At 52.0% G+C, this 15,982-nt stretch overlaps 1 protein-coding gene across 1 annotated transcript in view; it reads left to right on the top strand.

The window, feature by feature from the left end:
• Window positions 1-15,982, top strand: part of CCDC50 (coiled-coil domain containing 50) — a 50,406-nt gene that overhangs the window by 32,618 nt on the left and 1,806 nt on the right. The window contains exons 7-10 of the mRNA XM_048506978.1: window positions 6,659-6,774; window positions 8,080-8,124; window positions 10,666-10,770; window positions 12,886-12,965. Coding sequence (XP_048362935.1) covers window positions 6,659-6,774; window positions 8,080-8,124; window positions 10,666-10,770; window positions 12,886-12,965 — 346 coding nt within the window. The remainder of the gene's footprint in view (window positions 1-6,658; window positions 6,775-8,079; window positions 8,125-10,665; window positions 10,771-12,885; window positions 12,966-15,982) is intronic.

Here is a 15,982-nt window from a genome sequence, read left to right as displayed (position 1 = left end):
ATGTTTTAGAAATATGGGAAAGTTCCTTGTTTAAGGAAAGTCTCCTTCTTTTGATTTCTAGAAACAAAATTAAGTATTTGAAAGTATGAAGTATTTGACAGGCAGTCAATTAGAGGAGAAGTAGTTGTTTCTGTTGGCAGCAGACGATAGGACTTGCTATAATGAGTTTAAATTATGGACAGAAAGATACCAGCTGGAAATGAGGAACTTTTTTTACAGTAAGAGTTTTTTACAGTAACAGAGAAATTATTGATGCCCCGCCCCCGGAATGCCCGGCCACGCCCCCATTGTGCCCCGCCCAGCCCCATTGGCGCTACGCCACTATTTGAATCCCACCACCATGGGAACCTGTTGCTAAAATTTTTGGATCCCACCACTGGCCGCAACCAAACTGGACCTTGATTGACATAGGAATTGAGGTCTCAGTTTGGTCTCTCTTGCCTTTTTCTCATCCTCGCAGGAAGGCTTTCCACAAGCCATTTGCCAGTTGGTTGCGTTCATCACATTCATCCGAAATCTTCAGTCCTGGTCTCTTTCTCTCCCACCCACCCCTGCCCCCCATGGCCCGTTCCGTTCTGCTTGCCCCAAGGGTCAACTTGAAATAGCTCGAGGATCTTCAAGCAGACATCCTCTTCCTGTGGGAGCTAATGATAGCTCTTCTCACCAAGATGATGCTTGATGCGGGGCAGACACATTCTGCTTCCCACCAACGGGTCTGGCTGACCGTGTGCTCTTTTCAGCGCCGGATGAAGTTCTTTCCCCTGCCTCTGTGCCACGTGGGAGCATTGCAGCATCGTGCCCAGAGTTTGCAGCCCATCTCAGCTCCCCTGCAGCAGATGCAGGCTGCTCTTCTTGCAACCGGAGCAAGAACTGCGTCTTGAGTACAGAGGAGGAGAGGGCTGCTAAGAAGAGAGCGTTCCTCGCTGTATTCTGGTGCTGTCCAGAGATTTCTGTTGTAACTCTTGGCTGGCTGGGCAAAGATGTTGTGATTCTGCCCAGAGGAAGAAGTATAGTGTAGAAGTACAGGAGAACGGTGCCTAGCTCAAGGAACGTAATCGGACCACTCTGTTCTACGTTGGTCAGACCTCACCTGGGATCCTGTGTCCAGTTCTAGGCAGCACAATTCAAGAAGCATATTGACAAGCTGGAACGGGTCCAGAGGCGGACGACCAAAATGGTCAAAGGTCTGGAGTCCGTGCCCTACGAGGAGAGACTTAGGGATCTGGGGATGTTTAGTTCGGTAAGGAGAAGGTTAAGGGGGGAACATGATAGCCATGTTTAAATAGTTGAAGGCAGAGGTGGGATCCAGCAGGTTCTCACTGGTTCCCGAGAGTAGGTGACTAATTATTTGTGTGTGCCGAGAGTGGGTTACTAATGGGTGATTTTGCCACCTGATTTTTGCCTTAGTTGCGCCCCTCCTCTCAGCAGTAGTGCGCAGAACTTGAAGCAGTCTAGCAGGAGGTGCCCCGGCGTGCGTGGCAGCCTCTGCCTGCGTGCATTCATTTCCCGCCCAAGGACCGGCGCAGCGGCTGCGTCCTTGCCACAGCCCCGCCCTGGAATGCCTGACCACGCCCCCGTCATGCCCCGCCCAGCCCCATTGGCACTACGCCACAGTTTGAATCCCACCACCATGGGAACCTGTTACTCAAATTTTTGGATCCCACCACTGGTTGAAGGGATGTCATGTTGGTGAGGGAGCAAGCTTGTTTTCTGCCGCTCCAGAGACTAGGACCAGGAGTGATGGATTCACGGTGGAGGAAAAGTGATTCCACCTAAACATCAGGAAGAACTTCCTGACTGTCAGGACTGTGCGACAGTGGAATAATCTTCCTTGGAGTGTGGCGGAGTCTCCTTCTATGGAGGTTTTTAAACAGAGGCTGGATGGCCATTTGTCAAGAGTGCTTTGATTGTGTGTTCCTGCGTTGTAGGGGGTTGGACTGGATGGCCCTTGGGGTCCCTTCCCAACTCTATGATTCTCTCATTCTATGCCCAACCAAGCCAGATGGCAGCTTGGTGCCAGGCTGTGGTCTAAGAAGGGGCGCCCAGGAAGATGCCTGCTTCTGGAATCCAGTACGGGCGGAGGGGGGCATTCCCCCCTCCCTTGCTGAGAACATCACATGTGAGTCGTTCACGCCCTGTTGGAGCTGCCAACCTGGGAGGAAGGGATTATGCTCGCAGGCACGGACAGAGGGCAGCTCCACTCTGCCCCCACCCATCACAGCAGGCGGCAAGCCAGGTGTGCCCGTGTGTGCACACTCTCCCGATGGCAAGAGGTTTCCTGTCCTTGCAACTTTGTGGTTTGGTGTGTCGGGGAGAGCTGCTGTTGAGCCCTGCTGACTCACGGCGTGGCCCATCTGAAATGGGCGGATAATAGTGGTTGAGTGGAGTGCTGCGATTGAGTCACGTCGCTCGTGGGGAAGGGCTTTCTAAATGCCAAATAATTTGCAGCACTCGCCTTCCGACAGTGGGTTGTCGTCGTGCTCCTGGCGTGCACATTTGCCACGTGAGGTGGGTGTTCCGCAGCAGCAGGGCCAGGAGACGCGGGCCAGAGAATGCCCACACGGGGCGCAGGGGAGCTGGTCTGTGCCCAGGGCTGTTCCCTGGGGCTCTGAGCCAGGCGAGGGTCAGAAAGAGTGGCAGACGAAAGGTGCCGGTCTTTTCCAAGCTAGAATGAGTTGGGAGGGAAGCCACCCCCGGCTTGTGCTGCGGGGGGCTACCGGGGTCTTGTGGAAAGGCTGGTTAGCTTGCCTTGTGCTGGGAGGGGCGGGCCCAGTTTGGGGTCAGGCCAGAACCAAAACAGTGCTGCAGTTTTGCACGCACTTGACCTCCCAGAAGAAACCTCTCTAGCCCTGGTTTGCTTAAGGCAACATCACCAAAGACACACTCTCTCTCTTTCTCTCTCTCTCTCTCTCTCTCTCTCTCTCTCTCTCTCTCTCTCTCTCTCTCACACACACACACACACACACACACACACACACTCTCTCTCTCTGGATGATCCTATCCAAGGGCTGCAACCATTGTTCATGGCTGACGTCTCTTGTCCACAATGCAGAATTCCAGCTGGGACCCACTGCTGTTCCACCCTGTGCTTACCGGCAGCTGTGGGTGCCCCATTCCGATCTGCCCCATTTCCCTTTATTATCCTGGGTGTTTTCAGCTTCACCCAGGAAACACTTCTTCACACAACGTGGGATTGGTGTTTGGAATATGCTGACACAGGAGGTGGTGGCGGCCACTCACCTGGATAGCTTTAAAAGGGGCTTGGACAGATTTATGGAGGAGAAGTCGATCTCTGGCTACCCATCTTGATCCTCCTTGATCTGAGATTGCAAAGGCCTTAGCAGACCAGGTGCTCGGGAGCAGCAGCAGCCGCAGAAGGCCATTGCTTTCACCTCCTGCCTGTGAGCTCCCAAAGGCACCTGGTGGGCCACTGCGAGTAGCAGAGAGCTGGACTAGATGGACTCTGGTCTTATGTTCTTATAGGAGAGAAATGGCTTCAGTCCTGGCTTGGGGGGGCAGCAGACAGACTAGACAGAACAGCCCAGGACCAAGGGGGTGGCAAGGCGGAATCTCCCCTCGGCTGTCTTGACTCTGGAACCAAATCTGTAGAGGACAGGAACGCCCCTCAGAGCGAGCACATTTCTGGACTGGGGTCTCCTTCTCGGCATGCTAAGCTGGGCTTCGCTATCCCAGTGGTGTAGGAGGTTAAGGGCTCGTGTATTTAATCTGGAGGAACCGGGTTTGATTCCCAGCTCTGCCGCCTGAGCTGTGGAGGCTTCTCTGGGGAATTCATATTAGCCTGTACACTCCCACACACGCCAGCTGGGTGACCTTGGGCTAGTCACAGCTTCTCGGAGCTCTCTCAGCCCCACCTGCCTCACAGGATGTTTGTTGTGAGGGGGGAAGGGCAAGGAGATTGTCAGCCCCTTTGAGTCTCCTGCAGGAAAGAAACGGGGGATATAACTCCAAACTCTTCTCTTCTTCTTCATATTCAAAAAATGGTGGGGTGGGTGCACGGAGTGTATACCGCCAATCCGCTTTTACACCCTGAGAGCTAACATACACTCATCCTAAGACAGCAACGCATTTTATTTTATTTTTATTTATTTATTTATTGTTTAAACTTTTATACCACCCCATCCCCAAGGGGCTCTGGGCGGTGTACAACACAATATAAATATAAATAAATTATTAAAAAACCTTTAAAAACAGAGATAACAATGACAATGGTAATAATAGTAATAATAGAGGCGTCCGGTCAACCCCACTTTTAAAATTCTCCCCGGGAAAGAGGGGGAGGAGGGTGGCGAGTCACATTGGATAGTAGACCCAGATGAATGGGCCAGCTGGGGGCACCATGTCAGCGGCTGGTCCCTCCAAAGGCCCGGCGGAACAACTCCGTTTTACAGGCCCTGCGGAACTCATTAAGGTCCCGCAGGGCCCGGACAGCCGGAGGAAGGGTGTTCCACCAGGCCGGGGCCAGAGCCATAAAGGCCCTGGCCCGCGTGGAGGCCAGCCTCATCATTGAGGGGCCAGGGATTTTAAATCTTTATAATGAAAATTCTCGTGTTTACATGCATGCAAAAGTACTCCTCGGATCCCTAACCTCGATAACGCTTTCAGCTTACAAAATGCACCCTTGTATAACTACAACATGTGCAGTACAAATATAAACAGAATGCAAATAGTCACGTATCAAACTTCAGTCGTGTCTGGGTTTGGGCCTGGAACTTCGAGCCTCCAGCCTTGTTTTAAAGTGAAGTGGTTACAGAGTCCAGATCCTAATCAATCTGTTAACTCTTAGGTGTCAAACTTGCTGCCCTCCAAATGTTATGGACTACAATTCCCATCATCCCCTGCCAGCATCATGGGAACTGTAGTCCATAACATCTGGAGGGCTGCGAGTTTGACACCTGTGAGTTAAATAGCCACACTTGCACCCTGCTGTTTTCCCCAAGGGGGAACCTAATCCATCTTAAATCATTTCTGTCCATTTAATCCCAACAACCCTGCGAGGTAGGCTGGCTTGAGAGCCTGTGACCTTCCCCAAGGTCACCCAGGAAGCTCCTGAGGTGGAGTGTGGATTCGAACTTGGGTCCCCCGGGTCTCACACCCTAACCGCTACACCACAGGTGTCAAGCTCGCAGCCCTCCAGATGCTATGGACTACAGCTCCCATCACCCCCTGCCAGCATGATGCTGGCAGGGGATGATGGGAACTGTAGTCCATAACATCTGGAGGGCTGCGAGTTTGACACCTATGCGCTACACCATGGCTGGCTTTCAGGTGTGCAGTGCCTGGTGAAATCGTAGGGGCCAGTCGCTGGGAGCTAAGCCGGAGCTCAGAGATTCGGCAGCCAGCAAGCCAGAGGTTGGGTCTTTGGGCCCTGCAGGGCACCTGGTGCCAGTCGGCTGCTGGAGTAGTCACCTGGTGCAGTCCGCCCAGGCCAGGGGGCTCGGCTTGGCCTGTGCCGGCTTCCCACCTGCAGGGAGCGTGTCATAAGAACATAAGAACGAGCCTGCTGTATCAGGTCCAAATATCCCGGAATGGGCAAGTGAAATATCCCAGTTTGTTCAAGCTTTCCGCGTGGTTCCCACTGCTAAAGCGGGCCTGCCCCGGTGTTGCCCCATGATATTTAAGAACATAAGAACAAGCCAGCTGGATCAGACCAGAGTCCATCTAGTCCAGCCGTCTGCTCTTCGCAGTGGCCCACCAGGTGCCTTTGGGAGCTCACCTGCAGGAGGTGAAAGCAGTGGCCTTCTGCGGCTGCTGCTGCTGCTCCCGAGCACCTGGTCTGCTAAGGCATTTGCAATCTAAGATCAAAAAGGATCAAGATTGGTAGCCATAGATTGACTTCTCCATCAATCTGTCCAAGCCCCTTTTAAAGCGATCCAGGTGAGTGGCCATCACCCCCTCCTGTGGCAGCATATTCCAAACACCGATCACCCGTTGCGTGAAGAAGTGTTTCCTTTTATTAGTCCTAACTCTTCCCCCCAGCATTTTCATTGAATGCCCCCCCTCCACCACCCCCTGGCCCACCTCGGAGATAAATAGCTTGACTGTGATGTGAACTGTTGCGGAGAGGGGCTTGCAAAAAGTAGAGCCCCCGACAAGCCGGCAGCATCAAAAGAGCATCAGTCGCTCCTGGCAGGAGCAGCCACTGCAGATGGGGCTACTTTTTCGCCATGCTAATTTAATACCTCAAAAGAAAAAGCAACCCTCCTCTAGTGGAAAAGACAGCGGCCACCTTAAGACCCCAATCAATAATAATCGCATTACTTTTGAGCATTCAAAGCACTTCATGTACATTATGTCATTACTGTAATCCACACGATGATCTTGTAAGGTAGACCAGTTTTACAGTCCCCATATTGTGGTGGTGGTGGGGGGGGGGTGTTGCCTAAGGCCTCCTGGTAAGTTTGTGGAAGAGGGGCTTTTTGAGCCAGGGATTACCGCAATCAGTCTCTTAGCCGCGAAGCTATCCAGGTTAGTGGCTATCACCACCTCCTGTGGCAGGTGCTTGGCTCAGCTGAGCTCAGCTCACCTGCCAGAAGCCTGAGGTACCTGAGGCTTCACCGCGGCTTCCGCACGATGTCTTTGGGGCTGTGACGAGAACAGGAGAAAGCGGAATCTCACGCCCCCTCTGCTGGTCTTGCAGTGACAAAATCCAAGGGAACGAAAGAAACCGCGTACCACAAACCCCGCGTAGCCGCCCAGGACGTGGAGCTCTATGATGCCGAGATGGCCCGGAAGATGCAGGAGGAAGAGCTGTTGGTGAGCAGACCCCGGGGGGGGGGGAGGGGCTCCAGGGGGGGGCTCTGTGTTCTCCTCAGACAGAAGGACCATGTGCTGCACCTATTTCAACAGCACCCTGTCACAAACGTGGGCCCTGCAAGGTGTTTTCCTTGATGTTTGCCCTGGAAATGGGGCCGGCAGGCTGTTCATGTGGCCCCAGGCAGGGACATAACGAGGCAAGCTGGAGCCCTGGGCAAAACCTGAGTTGGGTGCCCCCCCGCCATGGGCGGCCACCCCACCACGACCAAAATCTTTTTTTGCACCAGGTCATTGGTGCCTGCAGGGGGTGCATTTTTAGACATATCGCCACCACAATTTCAGCGTATCATCAGGAGACTGTCCTTATGCTACCCCCCAAGTTTGGTGCAGTTTGGTTCAGGGGGGACAAAGTTATGGACCCTCAAAAGGGTAGCCCCATCTCCTTAGCTCCCATTGGAAACAATAGGGGATGAGGGCACCCCCTTTGGGAGTCCATAACTTTGGACTCCCTAAACCAAACTGCACCAAACCTGGGGTGTAGCCTAAGGACAGTCTCCTGATGATACACTGCTGCTAGCCTAAAAACTGCGCCCCCTGCAGGCCAAAAACGGAAAACCACTAAAAATACCCCAAAACAAACCCTGCATTTTTGGTGCCCCTCGCAAGGCGATGCCCTGGGCAGCTGCCCACCTTGCCCAATGGGCATTACGCCCTTGGCCCCAGGGCTGAGCTCTGTATTTATGCCAGCGCCAGATCTGAGCCCAGTAGCATCTGAAAGATGAACACGTTTCCAGGTAGTTTGAAGTGTCTGGGAATCTTGTTGGTTTCTTAAGGTGCTTCCAGACTCTTGAACCTCCTGCTGACCCGCGTGGCTGCCCACCCGGAACGAGATTTGTGCTGGAGTCCTGGGCCTGCCCGTTGTCCTTGCTCAGCTCCTACACGGGAAGGGGTTTGTTAATGGAAACCTGGAACTCCTCGAAGGTTGCCGGCAGCCCTGTTGGTCTGTGAAGACTGCCTGGAACAGGGCAGACTTGCGTGCAAGCTTTTGACTTCTCTGAGAGCTCCAGCGGTCCTGCGAGATTCTTGTCCATGTTGCTGAGTCTTGTTCTGCAAAGCCCAGGGGGGAACCACCCACCACCCCCCGCGCGCTGCTGGCTCTCCCAGAGATCTTGGGGGTCGTCAGGTTCCTGAAGCACAGAGCAGGGGGGTGGGCGTGAACTGGCATCCCACCCCCACCCACCCACCCGGCACTGCTCACAGTCCCTCTGGTGTTAACTTTGGATTTTCCCCTTTTGTTTGCTTTAGGCCAGCCATGTGGACAAGAGAGCAGCTCAGGTGGCCCAGGATGAGGTAGGCATTGGAGGGAGGGGCTTCCGCTTCCGCGTGGGTTCTTCCGTCTCCCCCTTTACCCCTCACTCAGCCTCACGGAGCTGGTGCGTTCTGCCTGCTTCAGCCATGCTCTGTTGGCTGCCCCCCTTCTGTGGCCACGTCCCCAGCTGGGGCCTCAGCTAGGGCAGCCCTGAGCAGCAGTGGCGTGGGAGGTTAAGAGCTCGTGTATCTAATCTGGAGGAACCGGGTTTGATTCCCAGCTCTGCCGCCTGAGCTGTGGAGGCTCATCTGGGGAATTCAGATTAGCCTGGGCACTCCCACACATGCCAGCTGGGTGACCTTGGGCTAGTCACAGCTTCTCGGAGCTCTCTCAGCCCCACCCACCTCACAGGGTGTTTGTTGTGAGGGGGGATGGGCAAGGAGATTGTCAGCCCCTTTGAGTCTCCTGCAGGAGAGAAAGAGGAGATATAAATCCAAACTCTTCTTCTTCTTCTTCTTCTTCTTCTTCTTCTTCTTCTTCTTCTTCTTCTTCTTCTTCTTCTTCTTCTTCTTCTTCTTCTTCTTCTTCTTCTTCTTCTTCTTCTTCTTTATCCCCACAGCAACTATAGGGTGAGCATTCAGAGCTGCAATGCAGGGTCTTCCCTGCTGTGGCCTCCCAGACTTCTCTCTTTCCCAGCTCCTGAACTTGGGTCCGGCCTCGAAGGCCGGGTGCTCCTTTCCTGCTGCTCCACAGCAGACTGGGCCTCCCAGTTCTGCTAATGGCCGTACTTTTCCCGGCCCGACGCGTGTTCCACTTCGCAGCTGGTTTCCTGACAAAACTGGCAGAGAATGCAGAGCTCACGAAACACACCCAGTTGTGCTTGAAGGGCGAGCAAAAAGTCTCTGTCTGGACGTGCCGAGAGCTGATCTCCATGAATGCCACTCGGCGTGTGTCTGTTTCACGTGTGCCTCCACGCACTTCCCCAGACGTCACGGAGTTGGCTGTAGCCGGTTCCTGGTCCTTGGGATTCTAGGGCAGGCTCACGGGCAACGTAGCTATTGGACGCATGCAGACTTCCCTCCTGCCCTGCAGGTAGAAGGCTGCAGGTGGATTGCCCTAACAGACTGTGCCCAAAATAAGGCTGGGGGGCTGGGGCGTGGGTCAAATAGGTGCCGAGACACCTTCTGAGCTGAATGCCTGAGGATGCCTGCGAAGGGCCACAGGTATATTTCTATATACCTGTTAGCAGAGTAACGAGCAGAATGTTGTTTTGTGCGCCACTTCATGGCCCCTTCCGCTCACGCAAAATAATGCGTTTTCAAACCACTTTCACAACTGTTTGCAAGTGGATTTTGCCATTCCGCACAGCTTCAAAGAGCACTGAAAGCAGTTTGAAAGTGCATTATTCTGCATGTGCGGAAGGAGCCCATGATAGGAATAATTATCTAGCTAAAGACCAGCCTTTTTACCTCAGAAATCGTTAAACAGAGAGAGAAACAGACTATATACACAAGCAAAGTATTACTCGTATGCAGATATATTCACAGTTCATCGTTTGGTTACAGTTTCAAGCATAGTCTACAATATTAAACATTTCAGTCAGAGCCTTTTTGGTTAAACAGAACACACCTTTCCTCAGCAATAGTCAGGTAGCAGCTGTTTTTCACCACTGCCTTTAGAAGAAGAAGAGGAGGAGGAGTTTGGATTTATACCTCGCTTTATTTCCTGTAAGGATATTCAAAGGCGCTTAAAATCTCCTCCCCCTCCCCCTCACAACAAACACCCTGTGAGGTAGGTGAGGCTGAGAGAACTCTGAAGAACTGTGACTTGCCCAAGGTCACCCAGCTGGCGTGTGTGGGAGCGCACAAGCTAATCTGAATTCCCCAGATAAGCCTCCACAGCTCAGGCGGCGGAGCTGGGAATCAAACCCGGTTCCTCCAGATTAAAATGCACCTGCTCTTAACCACTACGCCACTGCTGCTCTCTTTAGAATGTTTGTAGATGTCTCCCAGAATTCCCTGCTGCTGCATGCAAGCAAGGCTGTCAAATCCAACAGCCCGGTCTGCTCGGGTGGGAGGAGAGTCCTCCTAGCAGGGCTTCCACTATAGACCTGGGATGAGAGTGGCCAGATCCCTCTGGGGAAATTCTTGGTGATATGAGGATGGACCTTGGGAAAGGGGGTCCTTCCAGCAGGGTAAGGTTGCAGAGAGTTCCTCGTCCAAAGCAGCCATTTTCTTCGGGGTCTCTATTCTCTCTGTGTCCTAGAGAGGAGTCGGTGTTCTGGGAGGTCGCCGGATTCCCCCGCATGGAGCACTCTGTGCAGACAGGAAGCTCCCAAGAGAGTTTTCAGTGGATTGGAGCTCCGGGCTAGGGAGGGGGAAGCCACTGGGCCAGACCTGCTTTTGCTCCCAACCCGCCACGCCTTCCATGCCGTGACCCAGCTTCCTGGACCTGGCCTCGGTCCTTTCTTCTGGAACTAGTGGCCCCCAGAAGTCCAGCCGGAAGCTCAGCCCCTGGGACAGAAGGCCACGGCCTTGGCAAAGCACCCTTCCCTCTGACACAGTTTGTGCGTTCCTCCTTAGGAAATCGCTCGTCTCCTGATGGCGGAAGAGAAGGCGGCTTACAGGAAAGCCAAGGAGCGAGAGAAGTCCTCTTTGGAGAAAAGGAGGCCGGACCAAGACTGGAAGGTCGGTGGGTGAAGCTCCAAGTCGGCAAGGTGGGCAGGGGGCCACCCGTTTGCCACACGAGGAGGCCGTTAGCTCATACCTGGAACAGTTCCAAAGTAGACTCCGTTTTCCTGCCTCTGGAAGTCATTGGGGTGCTGGTATTTGCAGCAAAGGGTGTCATAAGAACATAAGAACGAGCCAGCTGGATCAGACCAGAGTCCATCTAGTCCAGCTCTCTGCTACTCGCAGTGGCCCACCAGGTACCTTTGGGAGCTCACATGCAGGAGGTGAAAGCAATGGCCTTCCGCTGCTGCTGCTGCTCCCGAGCACCTGGTCCCGAGCACATTTGCAATCTAAGATCTAGGAGGATCAAGATTGGTAGCCATAGATCGACTTCTCCTCCATCAATCTGTCCAAGCCCCTTTTAAAGCTATCCAGGTGAGTGGCCATCACCACCTCCTGTGGCAGCATATTCCAAACACCAATCACACGTTGCGTGAAGAAGTGTTTCCTTTTATTAGTCCTAATTCTTCCCCCCAGCATTTTCAATGGATGCCCCCTGGTTCTAGTATTGTGAGAGAATGGGCATATCTAGGGCGTATCTAGGGTGTTGTGGGTTTTCTGGGTTGTATGGCCGTGTCCCAGTATGGGCATTTCTGTTTATGCTGGAGACTTTGGTGGTCTCGTTATATGTGATATTAGTAACCCCTTGCTTGGCTTTTACTGGTTTTTGTCATCCTCTGTTTTTTTTCCCCCTTAGGGCTTGCTAATGATTAATTATTTTAAATGCACTGATTATGTTAAGAGATTTATGAACACTAAGTGAACAGAAAAGTGGCGCTTAAAGAAAAAGTTGCATGCGTACCAGCTGAAAGCAGAAACTGCAAAACTGTATGTTTTTGAAGGAAACTACCCTGTTTCCCCGAAAATAAGACAGTGCCTTATATTATTTATTTATTTATTTATTTATTATTCTACTTTTATACCGCCCTCCCCCGAAGGGCTCAGGGCGGTTTACAACAATGATAAGACAATAAATATTAAAACAATTTAAAAGCAGCATCCAATTTCTGTATCAATTAAAATAAAGATGGCGTCCCGCTATTAAAACTCCTACAAAGGGAACAGCGGGTTGTAGCTGTTTCCGGGCACCCTATCAGCGGCTGGGCTCTCCAAAAGCCCCGCGGAATAACTCAGTCTTACAGGCCCTGCGGAATTCATTAAGGTCCCGCAGGGCCCGGACAGATATTAATTTTTGCTCCCAAGGATATGCTATGTCTTATTTTCAGGGGATGTCTTATTTTTCTGTGTTCTGTTCGTCGGGCATGCTTCCAAACAAAAACTTTGCTACGTCTTATTTTCGGGGGATGCCTTAAATTTCGCACTTCAGCAAAACCTCTACTACGTCTTATTCTCAGGCGATGTCTTATTTTTGGGGAAACAGGATAGGGAGGGACGTTCCCCCACCCCCACCCCCCATGCAAGCCTTAATATTGCACCCTTGATATCTTAGACGAAAACCGGTTATATTTGGTCATTATGCTGAACTTCTGCTAAGAGCTTGCTGGATCCTACAGAAAGCCCATGAGGGGAGGTCCACAGATTTGACTGTGGTAGGAAGCCCACCAAACAGACCAATGAGGAGAAGTGTGCCCCCCCCCCCCCCGGCCTCAAATGCTTAAGAGGATTCCTTCTGGTGTATCTCTGGCTGTCAAGTTTGTCTTTGCAACAGGGAATGTTCTTAGAGGCAGTTTTAAAAGGGGGTGAGACGGGTCCAGGGGGGCGGGGGAGGAGGTCCCAAACGCTGCAGCCTCTCCTCATAAGGAAGGTGCTCCAGTCCCTCAATCATCCTCGTTGCCCTTCTCTGCACTTTTTCTATCTCTTCGATATCCTTTTTGAGATGTGGCGACCAGAACTGGACACAGGACTCCAAGTGCGGTCGCACCACGGCTTTATATAAGGGCATGCTTGGGTCCTGCGTGAGACAAGATGCTGGAATGGAGAGACCTCTGGGCTGATCCAGCGGGCTGATCCTCGGTGGGTGGCTCAGAATGCCAACAGGTGAGCCCAGGTGCCTGTGCGGCCTTTTTGCTGATCATTGTGAGTTAACTACCCTCCTTTCTTCTCTCCGTCCAGCACGATACGCATGAACTGGTGCGCCCGCGGTCCAGAGAAGGCCACGAAACACACCGACACAGGAATGACAAACCGACACGGTGAGACAGCGGTCCTCAAACTTTTTGAGCCCGCAGATGCCTTTGGAATGTTGGCCCGCCACGGTGGGCTCAGCTGCCACAGGGCTGCCACAGAATGCCCCCCACCCCACCCCGGGAGGGAAAACCAGTCACAAAATGGCTGCCACGGCCTACATTTGGTCACATAGTGAAAATCCTTGTGCTGGAGTGATGGAGCAACATTTTTAAAAAAAATCTGCCAGTCCTCTCTGTGATGGAAAGGTGTCACGTATGGACCTAAAGCAACTGCAGCTCTTGAACTGCAATTGGCAGTCAGCATCTGTACATAATTAGTGCAACTTCAGGTCTTATCCTATTCTATTGTTGTGGAGTAGAAGAAGAAGAAGAGGAGGAGGAGGAGTTTGGATTTCTATCCCCCCTTTCTCTCCTGCAGGAGACTCAAAAGGGGCTGACAATCTCCTTGCCCTTCCCCCCCTCACAACAAACACCCTGTGAGGAAGGTGGGGCTGAGAGAGCTCTGAGAAGCTGTGACTAGCCCAAGGTCACCCAGCTGGCGTGTGTGGGAGTGCACAGGCTAATCTGAATTCCCCAGATAAGCCTCCACAGCTCAGGCGGCAGAGCTGGGAATCAAACCCGGTTCCTCCAGATCAGAGTGCACCTGCTCTTAGCCGCTACGCCATCGCTGCTCCTGGCGTACTCATGGAGTATTCATGGAATAAACGGCTGTGTTTTAATCCCTGCAACTCGGACTTCTTGAAACATCTTAACAGGTCTTTGAGGATGCCCTGGCGTCCCCGACCACCACGTTGGGAGCTTCTGCAGTTAAAGGAGGAGGGGCTTCATGGTGCCCCCCCCCCGCCCCCGCCCAAGGCCACTTACTGGGACCCTGTAGCAGATGCCCATTTAACCTGTGCTCTGCCAGCCGCATTTGCTCCAAGTGGAGCACCAGATCAAGTTCAGGGTTTTGACACTTGCCTTTAAAGCCTGTCTGGGGTGGGGCTCCTGCAGGACCCACAAAGCGTGCTGTGACCAGTACTGTTTTAATTGTGTGTTTTATATATTGGATGCCGCCCTGAGCCCCCAGGAGAAAGGTGGCATATAAATCTCTCCCGTTCCGATCTGTCCACGGTGATCCATGCCACGGTCACCTCTAGATTAGACTGCTGTAACTCGCTGTACACGGGCTTACCTTTAGCCATGATTCGGAAATTGAAACTCGTACAAAATGCAGCAGCCAGGCTCCTCTCCGGGGCAACAGCTAGGGACCGGATTACGCCAGTCCTATACCAACTGCACTGGCTGCCATTCGAGTACCGAGTCATGTTTAAAGTTTTGGTATTGACCTTCAAAGCCATTCGCGGCCTTGGCCCTGCTTATCTGAGGGACCGTCTCTCCCTATACCGCCCTTCTAGGCCCCTCCGCTCGTCGGAGGCAGACCTACTGGTGATCCCTAAGAACATAAGAACAAGCCAGCTGGATCAGACCAAAGTCCATCTAGTCCAGCTCTCTGCTACTCGCAGGGGCCCACCAGGTGCCTTTGGGAGCTCACCTGCAGGAGGTGAACGCAATGGCTTTCTGCGGCTGTTGCTCCCGATCACCTGGTCTGTTAAGGCATTTGCAATCTCAGATCAAGGAGGATCAAGATTGGTAGCCATAAATCAACTTCTCCTCCATAAATCTGTCCAAGCCCCTTTTAAAGCTATCCAGGTTAGTGGCCATCACCACCTCCTGTGGCAGCATATTCCAAACACCAATCACACGTTGCGTGAAGGCGTGTTTCCTTTTATTAGTCCTCATTCTTCCCCCCAGCATTTTCAATGAATGCCCCCTGGTTCTAGTATGGTGAGAAAGAGAGAAAAATTTCTCTCTGTCCACATTTTCTACCCCATGCATAATTTTGTAGACTTCAATCATATCCCCCCTCAGCCGCCTCCTCTCCAAACTAAAGTGTCCCAAACGCTGCAGCCTCTCCTCATAGGGAAGGTGCTCCAGTCCCTCAATCATCCTTGTTGCCCTTCTCTGCACTTTTTCTATCTCCTCAATATCCTTTTTGAGATGCGGCGACCAGAACTGGACACAGTACTCCAAGTGCGGTTGCACCACTGCTTTATATAAGGGCATGACGATCTTTGCAGTTTTATTATCAATTCCTTTTCTAATGATCCCCAGCATAGAGTTTGCCTTTTTTACAGCTGCCATGCATTGAGATGACATTCCCATGGAACTATCCACTAAGACGCCTAAATCCCTTTCCTGGTCTGTGACTGATAGCACTGACCCCTGTAGCGTGTATGTGAAGTTTGGATTTTTTGCCCCTATGTGCATCACTTTACATTTTGCTACATTGAACTGCATTTCTGTCTTACTGGCCCCAAGGCGATCCGGCTGGCCTCTACAAGGGCCAGGGCTTTTACGGCTCTGGCCCCTACCTGGTGGAACAGGCTTCCAGGTGAGATCAGGGCCCTCCGGGACTTACAAAGTTTCCGCAAGGCCTGCAAAACGGACCTGTTCCGCCAGGCGTTTGGCCAGCCGGGATGATGTCAACTCCACCATAAGAACATCTGGCCTCCCGTGGGTACATAAAGGGGGAAGGAGGGGTTGAAGCCATCTGTAGTTTTAGTATTTTATGTATTATTTTATGTAAATTATGTATTATGATGTTTTAAATTGTTTTATCGTTGATGGACACCGCCCTGAGGCTTTGGGGAGGGCGATATATAAACATGATGGATGGATGGATGGATGGATGGATGGATGGATGGATGGATGGATGGATGGATGGATGGATGGATGGATGGATGGATGGATGGATGGATGGATGGATGGATGGATGGATGGATGGATGGATGGATGGATGGATGGATGGATGGATGGATGGATGGATGGATGGATGGATGGATGGATGGATGGATGGATGGATGGATAGAATAGAATAGAATAGAATAGAATAGATAGAATAAATAAATAAATAAATAAATAAATAAATAAATAGAATAAATAAATAGAATAAAATAAATAAATGAGAGCTGGAACGAGCC

This window comes from Sphaerodactylus townsendi, linkage group LG08 (assembly GCF_021028975.2).
Source record: "Sphaerodactylus townsendi isolate TG3544 linkage group LG08, MPM_Stown_v2.3, whole genome shotgun sequence".
NCBI classification, from domain to species: domain Eukaryota; kingdom Metazoa; phylum Chordata; class Lepidosauria; order Squamata; family Sphaerodactylidae; genus Sphaerodactylus; species Sphaerodactylus townsendi.
This window is presented reverse-complemented; position numbering and strand designations above follow the sequence as displayed.